Source organism: Schistosoma haematobium, chromosome 2 (assembly GCF_000699445.3).
Source record: "Schistosoma haematobium chromosome 2, whole genome shotgun sequence".
In the NCBI taxonomy this organism is placed as follows: Eukaryota; Metazoa; Platyhelminthes; class Trematoda; order Strigeidida; family Schistosomatidae; genus Schistosoma; species Schistosoma haematobium.
In genome coordinates, this window is record NC_067197.1 from 15425230 (window position 1) to 15441676 (window position 16447).

A 16447-nucleotide genomic window follows, 5' to 3' on the forward strand; every position below is an offset into this window, starting at 1 on the left:
ATAAAATGAATTCATATTATTCTACACCAATCTTCGTTCTTGTTCTCTTTATCAAATTGTATTATCCATTCTTAATGTTTTCTCATCAATATTGATGACATTTATTATTGATAACTTATTTTTGTCAGTTATGTAAATTTTATTTTATTTTCACAGGCTGTATGGGTAACTGCTACTATGCCTTACGTCATTTTAACTATCCTCTTGATTCGTGGTTTGACATTAGAAGGTTCGTTAACTGGTATTAAATACTATCTTACACCAAATTTTTCAAGTCTGTTAAGCACTTCTGTAAGTTAAAATATTTTCAATGTTTAATTTGTTAATTCTACTATATTCACAGTATATTGAAATAGATACTATACTCAACATTATATACATACGATACTTAACATTTTTTGGAATGATTTTCTTATTAAAAAGGTCAACACTGTGGGAGCTGGTAGTATGTCAAGCCCACATAGGTTATTCTAGACTCTGAAGAGATCAATCTATTCATTCTTCTCAAGCCATGTTTTACCCTGTCACTTATTCGTTTATCAACCCTGACATTTTTATGTAAGCGTTTGTGTGTGCATTTCTTATTTTACTCATCATACGTCTATAACTTATTTTTGTTCGACTATAAATATCGATTCACGCTTGGCTAAATGGAGTTGACTTACTCGCCTTCACTGCACGTCTCTTTGCTTCGCCGATCGTTTGTCTGGATCAACGACTGTATGAAATACACGTATAGGAAATTGATTCTTGTTATCCACTAACGCAATTTAAATCGATGATTATTTACAAGGATTAGCGACATGCATATTTTGATAATAATCATCCATACGATCGACCTAGATTCAGATGCCAATCCCCTAAAACAGCATGAGAATACCACTTTCTGTTTTTAAACCGAAAACAGCGCTGCAATATAAGACTGATAAACACCATGCCAGTAATCTCAAATCATATGAAATTAACGTTTACGTAAACGGCTACATTTTCTTCATAAAATATTATTATTAAATTGTTGATTTGAAGTTAAGAAGTTTATTTTAGAGAACCATTCATGAAACGGTCTCCACTGCTGACCAAGTTACCAATGGATATAATGATTTAGCTTATTGAATTCCGTCAGTTGATTCATAATATTCTCCATGAAAAACATCCATTCAGTTAGTACTTATGTGTTATTATTTTCAAAATTTCCTCCACAGAACTTTATTTCCTATTACGGATCATAGTGATCATCGTCAAATTATCATTAAAATTAAAAGTGACAACAGTAGTAACAGTAATAATAGTACCAATGTTTCATTCAAACAAATAATTCTCTTCATAACATAACAGACAACTAATTTTGAAATATGTATTCAGTAACTATATGTATTCCTCATAATCGCTATATAATCATCTGAGAGACCTGTTTATGTTTTAAAATATAAAAAATGTATCATTCATGCATCAATAACATAATTTGTTATGTCAATAGACTTTTCAAAACAAAATTCTCGTTTCTTTGTTTTTTTCTTTTAGGTTTGGAGTGATGCTGCATCTCAAATATTCTTTTCACTTGGACCGGGATTTGGTGTTCTGTTGGCATTATCCAGTTATAATAAATTTCATAATAACTGTTACAGGTTAGTAAAATAGTATTTCCAGCTATTTTTCAGTTATATAGTATTTTTGAAGAACAACGTGAATTCTTAAGGAATCAACGCTTAATATATTGTAATTCCAAACTATAAAAAACCAATATGCTGTCTACAATAAATACTTGTTAAAAACTGAAAATAATGTCTCACATTCTAAAGTTAGGCCACTGAATTGTAAACTAATTAAACACAGTTGAATTCATAAGTCAATTAAAACTAGACTATCATTGAAAACCTGGAAGCGCTAGATGGCCATTTCGTCCTACTATGGGAATCATGAACAATGTAAATCCACGACCCCGCAGGCGGGATCTTTTAAAAGATTCAAATATTTGTCAAGTTCAACTACTTAATAAAATAGTTGTAAGAAATATAACTTATGGTTTCAATATATCTGATCATAATGAATGATTCTACACTAAAATACAAACCATCTATATCAATCTGTTGATAAAATTAGATTTTTCAGAATTAATGATAAAATTCATTACATTTAAGAGTATTTTTCTATTTTATTTTTCATTATATATAAACAGAGATGCAATGATTACCAGTTTTATTAACTGTGCAACAAGTTTTGTGTCAGGATTTGTAGTCTTCTCTGTTTTGGGATATATGTGTTTCCGTATGGGAAAAACAATGGAAGATGTAGCAAATGAAGGTATGAGTGGTACTTTGTGAAATCATTTTCCAGTTTGTATTTTATAATCTTAAGTTTCTTACGTTGATTAAGTTTTTATGTTGAGAAAGATTTTTTCAAGACTGTGTTTTAGGTATTCAGTATCTGTTATAGCTGATTATGGATTAAAATGAATATTTCTTTTTACATAGATACATTGTTATTGAGAAGTTTAGTCTACATAGCATTTTGCATGCTTTCAACCTTTTCAATAACTGTTATTCAAAATGCATGACAAAATATCATAGTACTACTATAAATGTTTACTTGTGCCACAATTTATAAATGTGTTTGATGTTTCATTAGGGTTAAAAATTGTTGTACTCACTACCTTTTGCCTTTCCCTTACAAATTATTAAAATTATTTGGCTCATCGATATTAAAATTACGTATGTTGTTACATATTCGTTTATTCTTTCCGGTTTTTGTTATTAATTCTCTTAGTTAATCGATTCCATACTTATGTTTTCTAAAATGTATTACCCTCTTACTATTTTTAGTAGTTTGTCTTACTTTTGGAACATTTTAGAATAGAGTTGTATTCATTTTTGGAACAAACTGTAATGATAAGTGCTCATCAACAATTTAGATTGATCCATTTGTTTAGAAGAAACAGCAAAGTGTTCCTGATCGGGAAAAAGAATTCTAAAATACTATTTCTCAAGATATCCTCGCTCATTTGTTTTAATTTCTTGCTGATATTAAATAAAGGTTGCCACTCGCATTCTCACTGAACGAGAACTATGAAATGTTTAAACAACTGAATGTATTATCTTGTGTTTCAATTATGATTATACCTTATTTATAACTAACACATTTTGAATGGTTTTCAAGCTGTACTATATTTACAGAAACCTAATTGAAAAACTGTCAGTCGCCGTTATTCAACTGAGTAACAGTCTTTAGTTAACTCCCTTATTGATATCTGAGAACTTGTGACATGTTCTGAAATGGGTTTTGCGAAATTTTAGCGTAACAAAGTTACCATGGTGACAATGAAATAATAACTCTAAAAATATGCTATAGGCTTAAGAGTTTGTTAAAAAAGTTTATTAAACATAAATTTCTGAGCCGGTGAATTTCCTCATAGTGATATAATGATATTGTATTTTCTGCTATACTTAATGATCATATCAATTTTACTACTACATAGTAAATGTATTTATTCGCACATATATAATATTCTCACAGTTTGTATTAAAGAATACCTTAACGTTCAAGTATACAACATTTTAACAAATGGGATCTATCTATCTATATATATATATATATATATATATATATATAATCTAAAGATTTTCTAAACACTGCAAAATATTACTAACTAAAGTAACCTTGAAATTAGCGATATTGAAATTTGACGTGAATTTAGTCAACTGAAACAAAACAGTTGATGATATTTGAAATATTTGTAGTCTTAGCCGATTAAACATTTAGAACATAGATACTCAGTCATTTGTAAAGTTTATTGAAGTAAAAAGGACTCAGTGATTGTTAGTCAATAGTATTCAGATCGTTTTGTTCTACTTAGACTTTGTAGCTTTGAAAGTGATGTACATTTATATACATATTTTATACATGGTCAATAAATTCATTACGTGAACTAAGCGATAATTAATTTTTTCTACAAAACTGTTAAGAGGTTTAAATTTTGAAGGCTGAAGAGAACAATTTTTTGAAACTTTCAGTATAGATCGCCAGGATCTCTATGATGATAAAAGTTTCGGATAATTGTCAATTTATGTCTGAAATTACCTCCCTTCTCTGATAATCAAATGAACATGCAAGTGATTAGTCTTGCGTTGAATTCGAAAATATCATCTGTGCACTCGATGAACGTAATCCATTTTATAGCTAAGAAAATTGTGTTAAATGATGAAATGTATGAAAAGACAGACTACTAAGAACTATACAACAATATATTATAAACGACGGAAGTGAATACAAGATAAGTACACTATAATCCATGGAAAAACTTTGAAAAAAAATAAATGTACGAACCTTGACATTTTTAAGAATAAATTATCATTACTTTGGGTAGTACCTCATGTTATGAAACATTAGATACTAGGGATTACTTAGTGTATATGCTAAAATAATAAGTTAAGACATTTGAAGAATAACAACACATTTTTCATTCACAATCACTTGTCTTAACTTTATTTACTTACTTCAGAAGATAATATTATAAAATTTTCTCTATTAAATAATAAATTCTTTTATTACCGTCGTAACTCAAACACTTGAGTTGAAGATCAGTGATGGGGATTTTTGTTCTGTATAAAATAACATGTTATTTTCGTAAAGATATTATAAGTTGTAAAAAGGACTAGAAAAGACTTTTATGACACTTGACGTCTACAGGACAATCCGGGATTCATATATATAAAAAAATTCGTACACTTCCCTTCAACTTGAAGTTCGTACTGATGATGTCATTAAAAAAACGATGAAAGCTCCACAACCAAATCATCCAGTTCAAAGAATAAAACTCCACCAAGAGAAAAACAATGCATAACTTTTAAGATCTGAACATCAGGCATCCCATCCAAACATTTTTCTTATCTGTCCTTAACTAAACAATACATCGGGTTATCTATTTTGATTACATAAAATAACAAAAGACTAATTATAAACGTTTATTATTTTTAACTTCTGGAATACCGTTTGATGTGGTTATTAATCCATATTTTATAATCACTTATAAATTACGTAATATATATACCTTAATAATCATTTGTTTATTGTTTATAGGACCTGGTTTAGTATTCATTGCTTATCCTGAAGCAATTGCAACATTAGCTGGTTCAACATTCTGGGCAATTATATTCATGTTAATGTTGATAACATTAGGTCTTGACAGTACAGTAAGTATATCTATTATTATTATTTTAACATTAACTTTAATCAATAATCATTGATAAAAGCAAAAAAATTAAAGTTTATGGTAACAATCAAAATAGATTGGTAATTACATTTCTAGTATTGAAAATACAACATGTTCTATAGTATTAGTTAAAACTTTATATATCGCTTCTTGATATTATCCAATCAAATAATAAGATGAAAAATCTTCATTAATGTTCAATTACTGAAAGTAACTTTTATTAGGAGGTCTCCTTTAAAGCTCATATTTATATCATCAAAAATTTTCTATACATAAGTGAACACATTGTTTACCTCAACATATGTAATATATAGAGGCCAAAATGGTTCGTTTATTACATCAACAAGAGGCCAAAGGGAATTTTTTTTAAAATATATTGGTAATATGATAGAATTTTAGAAAATTTAAGAAAAAATCACTTCATAGAATGCTGATAGGCTTATAAAGTCAAAACATCATCTTAAATCTCATCACAAAATGCTAAACTTGGACTTTCTTTCACAAAAATCACATCATTGATAACAAGTTTGTTTTTTTTAATATGAAAAGTGTATCTAAATCCAAATAACTGAATTTATGAATTAATTTAAATTAGACCACTATTGAAAACTTGGAAGCACTGGACTACCATTTCATCCTAGTACGAAACTCATCAACAGTGCACATCTATGATCCCTCACGCGGGATTCGAACTTAGGGCCTTCAGTCTCATGCGCGAACACTTAACCTCTAGACCACTAACCAGGCCAGCTAGCATTCAATGGTGTAAATGATTAACTTCAACCAGTCGACGAAATTAAGCCATCGTCCACAATTGTCGTCAGTGAGTTACTATCTCACAAAAGACCCGATTAAACTCCACTGGTCACTACTCACTAGAACTCCAGGACATACCTCTTGAAGCCACCCATTAGTGAGCAGATGACGATGATTATCAAAATGAGGGTTTATGGAGATTGTATTAATATTAGTAGTTGAATTCATGAATTGATTTAAACTAATCCATAAATAAAAAGATAACAGTATCATTTTCGTGATTGTAGTTACACTAAATATTCTTGAGTGGAATAACTTGCTATCATTCTCTACTTGTTCATAATTTAACGTAAATGAACAAATGTAGGAACTTTTGTTTTTTAAACTAATAACTATACTTAAATAAGTATTTAACTATCAAATTGAAAAAATAATAACAAATTTTAAGTACATCATAATTGATGTAAGTTTTAGTTTCGGATGAACATAATTCGGTAAACCTTTTGATCAAAATAATGATCAGACTATAATTTATGGACGAACCAATCAGATCTATTATGACAGGTCTGGGATGTTGGCGCGAAATTCATTTACCCAATTGTTTAGAAATACCATCTTGGCAATTTAGCTGATGTCAATTCATGATGAAAACTGTGGATCTAGTTCTTGTCTCAACTTTAAATCATAATCCTTACTCTTCATACTACTTTATAACCATCATTTAGCCTCAGTAAGTAGGTGGACATTCCTATGGTCATTTTAGCGTCGCTCAAAGGTCGTTCATAAATTATAGTCTCATCAAAATAGTTACAAATGCAAAATATTATTCATTATTGTTTAGATAAAAACTATTTTGTTTTTCAATGTATTAGACATTTATAAATTAAAACATTCATTATAGAAAATACAAAAAAACGGAAACTATTTGAATTTGTCTCAAAAAAATAAAAACTCATTTGTGAGTAGTAAACACAGTAGGGACATTGAAATAGTATATACATTTCAATAATATTATAGGTCATGATTTACCCCCCTCCGCCCTTCTGATTTTAGTAAGCCTAGTGATAAAATGAATGATTTATTTGTTTAGATAAGAAAGAAAGGAAAGTTCACTAATGACAGATTAGTCAAAACGGTGTGTGAAAATCGAGGAGCATCATCTTTAAGAAATATTATTTTTAACTTAAGTTTTCAATATCAGATTAATATCTATGATAATTCGTTCTAGTAAATATATGTATTTTGTTTTCACATATTGTTTTTAGTTTGGTGGTCTTGAAGCAATTATAACAGCAGTTATGGACAGTGTTCCTGCTTTATCTGGTAGACGTGAGCTGTTTGTACTCGCTGTGGTTGTTTATTGTTTTATCGGAGCTTTAGCATCTACTACATGTGTAAGAATATGAACCTATAAAATTTTATAAATTTATATATAACAGATATTTATTATAGGTTTACGATCTGTAAGGGTTTTTTTGTCTAAGTATCTTATGAACTCAGATGTTTAAGTTTGGCGCAATATATTTCTCAATAATATTTGTTTACAATAAATCTTATAAATGTAAGTTTATATGGAACAGTTGTTAAAAACCCTTCAATCATAGTTTTGTTTTAACTTAGAAATATCAATGTGGTTACATTAAAGTATATAGATCCTTGTGTTTGACATCAAATTAAATTTTATACTCATCATCTAATTAATCAATGAAATATGCATCTTAGTAAAATCTGAGAACCATACAACAAATATTTAATTTCCAAAATGTCAACCGGTTATCTCAAACTTCACTATTCCTTTGGCAAATGTCAATCAATCGTCTCAGACTTTGTTGTTCTTTCGTCTCCACACCAAGCATTCACTGTTCTCGTTCACTTTTCTTTAATCTTCTTAACCTTCTGCCGCCAGACATTTCAATTTCGAGTGATGATACGTATTACTTATATCTGTCGACATCAATAGCACACACCACAATATATTTAACTGAAACGCTGTAACAGGCATAAGGTTCTGGTTGAATTATAGTAAAAAGGAATTTCTCTCATGGATATATGGATGATTTTAGGTAAACGATTATAAACACCGGTTGGAGTAAAGTAATCCCGTAATAATAAGTAATATAGTTCATCTTAATAAAACATGTTTTTGAATAATCCTGAGAGCAGTTTCGGTTTATATATATATATATATATATATATATGAATGTTTAATATCAACATTTATCTGAATTAAAGAGCCTAATTTTCGCTGTAATCAAGTCATATGTTCGGGTTGAAGCACGTATTGTGTTTTGAAGGTACTAAATTTGGGTTTCAATGTTACACTGATTTTCAGCTTTTGAAGAGTATTTACTATGTACTGATGTTTTGTTTAATAGCTGAACGTTATTTGTTACAGTACTTTTTGTGCATGATTCAATTGAAAGTGTGATTTATCGAACTCTATTTGTATTAAACAATACCGAATTTCGTGGATTGGTTGGATGCCGGCCAGTTTAATGGTCTAGTGGTTAAGCACCCGCGCGCGAGACTGATAGGTCCTGTGTTCGAATCTAGCGGGGGACCTGATAGTGAATGCGCACTGCTGGGGAGTTCCACAATGGGACGAAACGGCCGTCCAGTGCTTCCAGGTTTTCCATGGTGGTCTTGTTTCAATTAACTCATGATTTCAACTACTGAAAATACGGAATTTATCAAACTTTAGATTCAAACTTCTTTGCACATAATTATTCCTGATGTCTTAATAAGTTGCGGAAAACGGAACTATTTTACGATTTTATTTAGTATTTTAAAACATGCCTATGATTCATTTCAGATTTATTATTGTATATAATCGTTTATATCAAATATATTCACTTTTGAATGCAGGGTGGATATCTTGTTCTAACTATGCTTGATCGTCATGGTGCACCAATCTCAATTTTGTTCATTGTATTTTGTGAATGTGTAGCATTGTGTTGGTTCTACGGTAAGTGTTCATAACCACAACACACATAAAGGTATTTAAAATAAATGTCTGTAAACATGTTCGTTTTAATTATTAAAATCTAAATAATTGAATCTCCTAAAAATAGGCCAATAAAAATTTAACACCATTGAAAAGCCAAAAAAAATTAATTTAATTTATCTACTTATTGTTTTTCGTATGTTCAAAAAACAATTTTAATTCAGTAGTTGAGATAGTTACTTCATTGATTGACAATTCATCAGTAGTTATATTGTAGTGAACGTGAACATAAGTGTATACAATTGAACGTATGTGAACACAAAATTACAAATTATCTTAGTAAAATCTAAGAACCATACAGTAAATACTTCACTCGCAAAATGTTAGTCATTTGTCTCGGACTTCACAATTCCTTCATTTCTACAACAATCATTCATTGTTCTCATTCTCATTTCACTTTTGATTGATGATATATTCTACTTATGTCTATCAACATAAGTAGCACACATTACAATGTTATGTTAAAATATAGATTATCAATACAAAGCAATGAATTTCAGCAACTATCAAATATTTGATATTTACGTTAAAACACTGGGAAAAAAGCATTTCTATTTCATATCAGTAAGAAAACATTCATAATTTTTCACATCAGCATGTAAATCGAATGAATTTGAATGAAATCCTTTTTAAAGTGAACTTCCGATGTGAAATTAATGAATCATAACCAGTTGGATTCGCCTTGGATAGTCTGATTTATAAGCTATTCTCAAGTTTGAGGTCTTAATTCCTGAACTTAATTTTCTGTATTATCTAGTTTTTAATAACGTTATCTGACAACATCGCTACCAGTTATATATCTATATGATAAAACTTACGAATAAACGGTTTCATAGAAAGAATCCGCTAGTGAGAATGAAACTTTCCATCTATAAAACAGTTGTCCTCTTGAACACAACTCATTAACATATATATTTTAAGGTTACATACCTAGTTGGAAACTAACACATATGGTTTCGTGTTTCGCATAATGTCCTGTGATCGATAAATTACTTCAATTGAAGTTGTCTGATTCATTTTACTTCTATTTACGTGTTGATATAGAACAAATTTTACACAATTCATTGTAAACAACTGTGTGTATTTTGAAGCATGTTAACATGCAGTTCTACTTTTTGTTCAGGTACCAAACGATTTTGTCAAGACGTACAAATGATGCTTGGATTTAAACCTGGTATATTTTGGCAAATCTGCTGGGCTTATATAAGTCCAATTTTCTTGCTGGCAAGTCCAAATAGATTTCATTTATATTTCTTATTCAAAAAATACAGTAACGCTGGTTGAAAGGGACTTTAAATTTCCTACTATTCAAACTTATTTTCAAACATTCTTAGTTCCTTTTAGTACAAAATTCAAATTAATTTGATTGATCATAACTTCTTACAGAATGAATGAAAGAGAATGAAACAAGTTTTTCTATAATGAGTCTGTGATGACAAAGCTTAGGTTTATTTGTATTTCAATTTGATGTTAACTTGGAAGCGTTATAATACAGTTGACTGATAACTACTCTTCCTTTTATACCTTAAATTCATAGTGAAGTTGTTTTATTATTTTCTGTGCACAGAAGGTCATCCGTTCTTGTACTTATTGATACAGATGGTTACTGAGCTAACATGGTTGACGTTCATTTTGAATTTTTCCAAAATATATTGAAATTTGTCGATTGCGTTTCAATAAAATTAACCATGAATAGTCCATTGATTATATACTTTAGAATAACATGCATAACTTAAAATCATCCAATTCAAAGAACTTAACATAACTATGGTGGTTTACCTTGATTGCTAGCTGAACACATCTACTCAGTCAGTCAGTCAGCTACAAAGTAGGACCAGGCACATATATGCATCTGTCCAAGTTGCCATACCTCATTAACACAACAAGATGGACACCGGATTCATAAAAGTAGTTCATTCAGTGGTGGTAATATACAAAAGAAAGATTGTATATAAGGACATAATACAGGAAGAAATAATTAGTTCGTAGAAAGAAAGATATGAAGCGATTTTAAGCTCTAAGTTTAAAGGAAGACGGATAGTGTATACACCGACACCATTGTGATCGATTCTGAGCCATGTCACCAAGAGTCTCCAACCATTGGTTACGATAGTCACGCGGACCCCAACCAAGTAGTCTGCATCTACCAACATGACTCAGAGAACACGTCTACTGATTATTCATAAAGAATTTTTTGGATCTCGAAGTGATGTGCTTCAAAAGATATTACTTATCTAATGACCTTTATATTTGAATAATTCTTGTTTGTTTACTTCACTCAGAAGATTTATCTTTGATTGAAATTTAAATTATTTTGTGATATAATCAGCTAATAGATGAATATGATATTAGTTTGAATATGAATTTGAAGTTAAGAATATAACTACATTAATGAACTTTGGAATATATGGGTCAAATTCAATAGCTCAATTTTGAATTCCCAGTTTACATTCATAGGTGAACGTTGAAAATCTTATAATATAGTTTACTGTTTTACATTGAATGTAACAACTCATTTTCCATGGTATAATTTAACTAGAACAATTTATGTTACACATATAAACATTATATAATAAAACTTCATGTTGTTAAATGAAGAGATAGTAAACCATTCTTATTTGAATTGTATTTAAATATATCCTTATCCTTTGAGTATTTAACTAAAGCCATTAAAAGTGCCAACTAGTTTAAAATTAGAAACAGAGGGATCACAAATTTCTTTGAACTTTTGCTCATTGTATCATACAAATCTTATCGACAACCACCTTATCAGTTCATGTTTTGATCAAAAATGGGATATATATATATAACCATAGTGTCAAATAGCCTGATGTTTACAGAAATTTGCATATAAATGAAATATTCATCGTTAATCATCTATCGTTATTTTACATAGAATCCCTCCCTCTCCACGAACACGCACACACACATACAACTCAGATTTTTCTTTATATATTTCTTTTTCTCGAACTACTTGTTCATTCACTATCGCTTACATTAATTTTTTTTTCTCCGTCATCTCTATTTTCCTTTTTGTTTTCTTTTGTCTCACTAATGACTTTATATTGTTTTCTTCTTTTACAAGTTAAAAAATCAAACATCTTAGATGACTGTCTTTTTCTCTGTCATCCATTAGTGTTTTTTTTGCGCTGAAAAATGAAACAACACAGATTAAAAGATACCATTTTTTGGTTTTTTTTCCGTTATCCTTTTCTTATTTTAGACTATTCCAACAAAAGTAACTGACATAAATCATAGAGACAAAAATCGCATCAGCATTTCGACATTCTTCAGTTCTTATCATCATACTTCAAGCTTAGACATTTTGGTGGAGCTACAAATCTTCTCCAGCTTAGACATTATTTGATGATTATATAATGCAAAGAATGTAGGGGAGAGAGAGAGGGGGGAGCGAAAGCGAGAGCGAGAAAGATAAATTGCCCCCTGTGAAGAGAAAATTATGCAACTAAGCAAAATAATCACTTGTTTTCGTTGTTTCTATATGAACATTATCATTACTATTATTATTATTATTATTATTATTATTGTAAATAAATCAGAAAAAAAAAGATTTTTTCGTTGTTTACATCATTTAAAATATCTTATGAAATTAACAATATTTTTAATTAATGACCATAATCGATTCAGTTTAGTCAACAAATAAAAATTTGAATAGTAAACCTAGTCCAACACTTAACATTTAAACAAACTCTATTTATAAATAAATAATATATTTTTAATATCCCGACGAGTACAAAATTAGGTTTTCTGACGTTTCGTCGCTTAGTGTATATCACGTCTTCAGAGAATATTCTCTGAAGTCAGAAAATCTGATTTTCTACTCGTTGGGATATTACAACTATATTATTTATATATAACAATCTACCCAATGCTTAATTTATTCGAAATAATCAAATCAAACCTTGGTAACGATAGCTACAAACTCTATTTATAGTATAATGAATAATTCGGTATTCAATATACACACTTACTGATATTTGAAATGTATACATTATAATATAGATATCAGTGATAAAATATTGGTTATCAGTATTTATACAATATTTCTTTATTTTATTCAGAAAGGGGTTTTTGTGAATATTATAGTCATTTAATAGTTGAATCCATGAGTTCATTGAAACTAGATGATTATGGAAAACCTGTAAGGAGGAGTTCCATACTAGGATGAAACGGTCATCTAGTGCTTCAACTGACTTAAGAATTCAACTATTAAATTTCTCTATATGATTAACATTTAAACATACATACTTTAAACAAGTATGTGGTTTGTAATGATATGTGAAGATAATATTTGTGGAACTAATTTTTACCTGCTCCATACAATTTCATAATGAAAGTTTTCTGATTTATTACTGATCTCATGCAGAAGTAAGATATTTATTGTTGAATAATGTAGAAGTAAGAATATTAACTTCATTTATGGTTCATGTACAGTTAAGTGAACAGTAGAATTGTTCTATGTATAATATCTAAACGACTATTTATCGATTCTTATTAGAAATCCTAGACTGTTAGATCTTTAAAATCCAAGAATATTGCTGCTTCATTAATGTAGACTTTAAAAGCTTTCTTTTGTTATATTCACTAGTATCTAAGCAAAAAAGAATATTAGATGACATTGTCATTTTTGTATGAAATGACTTATAAAGATGGGGAAGATTTGTAGCTCAGGTGGATGATTTTGGTGGAGTTTTGTTCTCTGAGCTGGATGGTTTGGTCGTGGAGCTTTCATCGTTCCACTGAACGACATCATCAGCACCAGAACTAATGTTAATCAAATAAGTTTTATAGGATCCTATGACCTAATAAATTATAGTTGTAAAGCTAAGCTAATTGATAATGTTCAAACTTACGAATTGATCAATATTATGAAGCTGATAAATTAAAGTACCAAGTTGCTTTACGGGAAGGTAGAAATGTTTGTTTAAGTGATTTCAAATTTAACTAGTTGCATCTTTGAATAAATTTACGATTGATTAGTTGTTACTAAGCATTTTTTTCACCTTAATATGGATAACAATTATATTTAAGCAGTCAGTTTACTCAATAGTCTTATATACAGTTTTATAGTAATGAAGTTTTATATATCCTTAAGTTAGTTTTCACTAATATAACAGAATCATTTATATTTTTTGGTTTATCATGAACAACTACTGATCGAAAACGACTTAATGTTTGCATAATTTGAGTCATGAAACTTTATCGTATTTCTTATTAAATTTCCTCATCCTTACTTATACATATTAAGAATTAATTTAGTTCTGTTAAAGGATTGTGCATTTTATGAAGGAACTTCAGTTTTTTTTACAATGATGCTAACGTCTGTTACCCTCATGGACGAGCATAGACCACTCACCAGCACTTTCTATACAACTCTATTCTGGACAATCCTTTACACTTCTTTCCAGTTGATATTCATCCTTTCCATGTCTGCTTGCAGTAATCAACACAGTGTGTGCTTTGGACTTCCTTTTTTTCGTTTTCCTTCAGGATTTCAAGTTAACACTTGTCTCGTGATGCAGTTTGATGGTTTCTTTAATGTGTGTCCAATCCACTTTCAATGTCTTTTCTTAACTTCCTCTTCATTCGGAAGCTAGTTTTTTCTCTCCTACAGTAGGCCGTTACTGATGGTATTCGACTAACGGACATTGAGTATCTTGAGTAGACAACCGTTTATAAATACTTGTACCGTTTTTGATAATGGTTGTAGTAGTTCTCCAAGTTTCAGCACCTTACAGTAGACTTTGATATTGGTTGACAGTTATTTTGACTTCTGGATGTTCAAATGTAGCAGTGTCGTACTTTGCCAATCCTCTCCTTTATATCTGCAACAGATCCTTGTAGTTTATCGATGATGCTGTTCAAGTACCTGAAAGATTCCACATCTTCTAGAGCTTCTCAATCAAGTGTTATTGGGTTGATAATCTCTGTGTTGTAATTAAAGATCATGCTTTTTTCCCTTGTTTTTACACAATATGAATCACTAACTAATTGATTTTTTCATATACTTACGTCTATTCTCTTTCCTATCAAGGGTATTTTTATAGCAAATATAGTTTCTTATGAAACACAACCTGTTTCTGTTTTGGGCGTTGTCTATGAACCTACAACCTGGGTTATTGCATTGTCATGGGCTATAGTGTTCTCATCTCCAATATTCATTCCAATCCTAATGATATATCAATTATTAAAGGCTAAAGGAACTTTTCTTGAAGTAAGTAACACATTTTGAATTTTAAAGCATTGTTCGCAATTTAATTAAATCTAAATGTTTTTTTTATCTCATAGGGAAATAAATGAATATAGTTAACTGGATAGTTGACTCCAATTTTTTACTATTGACCACATATCTCTTACTAATTTTTTTCTTAGACTGACGTCAACATTACTAGTTAGATGTGACATTGCCAGTATTTGTGTTGAGAAGTCCTTGTTTAAGTTAACCCGTTAAGTCTAGATAATATGATAAGAATATATTCTTATAAATTGCTTAAAGCCTTGACCTAAAATAATCGGAAGTCAGTAATAGAATAAGGATATTGTTGAGTTTCGCTAAAATAAAGGGCCAATTAAAGTTAGACAACCACTGGAAAGCCCTTTTGTCCCTGTATAGGACCCCTCCGCAGTGTATATACGCGACTCCACAACCGGAAATTGAACCCAAAATCTTTGGTCTCACGCGCGAGTGTCTAGACTTTGAACCACTAAACCGAAATAGCAAGCTGTACAAACCTAAGTTTAGTTAGTCCATGATAGAGCGCGACTATCTTCAACTGTCTTTGATGGGTACCTTCCTCACAACTGATACAGTTGAAATCGACTGGTTATAGCTTCTCAGTAGAAATCCGGAAATTTCCTCTCGAAGCTAGCCACTACTAATTACATGGAAACTGTCAGTATGGGATTGTGAAGACTATCGAGTTTCACGGGAATGATGAACTCATCAAACCTGCGAACTACTGAGGACAAACAGCAATCCAATGCTTTAAGATCTTCAGTGGTTGTTTAACTATTATCGATTCCTGATTTTAACGTTAATCAAAAATGATTTGTCTTCGGTTAATTCTTCTGTCAGTGAACGTCCATATATTTACCATGATAGCAGTACATGCAATATATTTATATATTAACCGTTCATCAAATTCAATCTTCTAACCAGCTTGGCACTGTGAAGCATAGAAACAGAAGCCTCAATATTGTGTTAAGTTTTCGATTTGCATTGTTGGTAAATTTCAAAGCACCTACTCGACAATGACTTTCGATAGTTCCTCAAATGATATCAGTTTATGATGAGTATATAAATTAAAATAGTCTCCACAAACAACTGAATCGGCACTCAGTTTTTTAACACAGTTCAATATCTTTTTACTATGGCTATGAATTTTCATGGAAATTGTGTTGATTCAACATATTTAATGTTTATCAGTATAAACATCTCATCACAATGATTTTTGTTACAG

General features: G+C 30.0%; 1 protein-coding gene across 1 annotated transcript in view; it reads left to right on the forward strand.

Annotated features, from left to right (window-relative positions):
- SLC6A4_2 (Sodium-dependent serotonin transporter) overlaps positions 1-16447 on the forward strand; it is a 61906-nt gene that overhangs the window by 44274 nt on the left and 1185 nt on the right. The window contains exons 5-12 of the mRNA XM_051219163.1: positions 157-291; positions 1522-1625; positions 2177-2301; positions 5074-5186; positions 7228-7356; positions 8828-8927; positions 10090-10190; positions 15022-15201. Of these exons, the coding sequence (XP_051067602.1) occupies positions 157-291; positions 1522-1625; positions 2177-2301; positions 5074-5186; positions 7228-7356; positions 8828-8927; positions 10090-10190; positions 15022-15201 (987 nt within the window). The remainder of the gene's footprint in view (positions 1-156; positions 292-1521; positions 1626-2176; positions 2302-5073; positions 5187-7227; positions 7357-8827; positions 8928-10089; positions 10191-15021; positions 15202-16447) is intronic.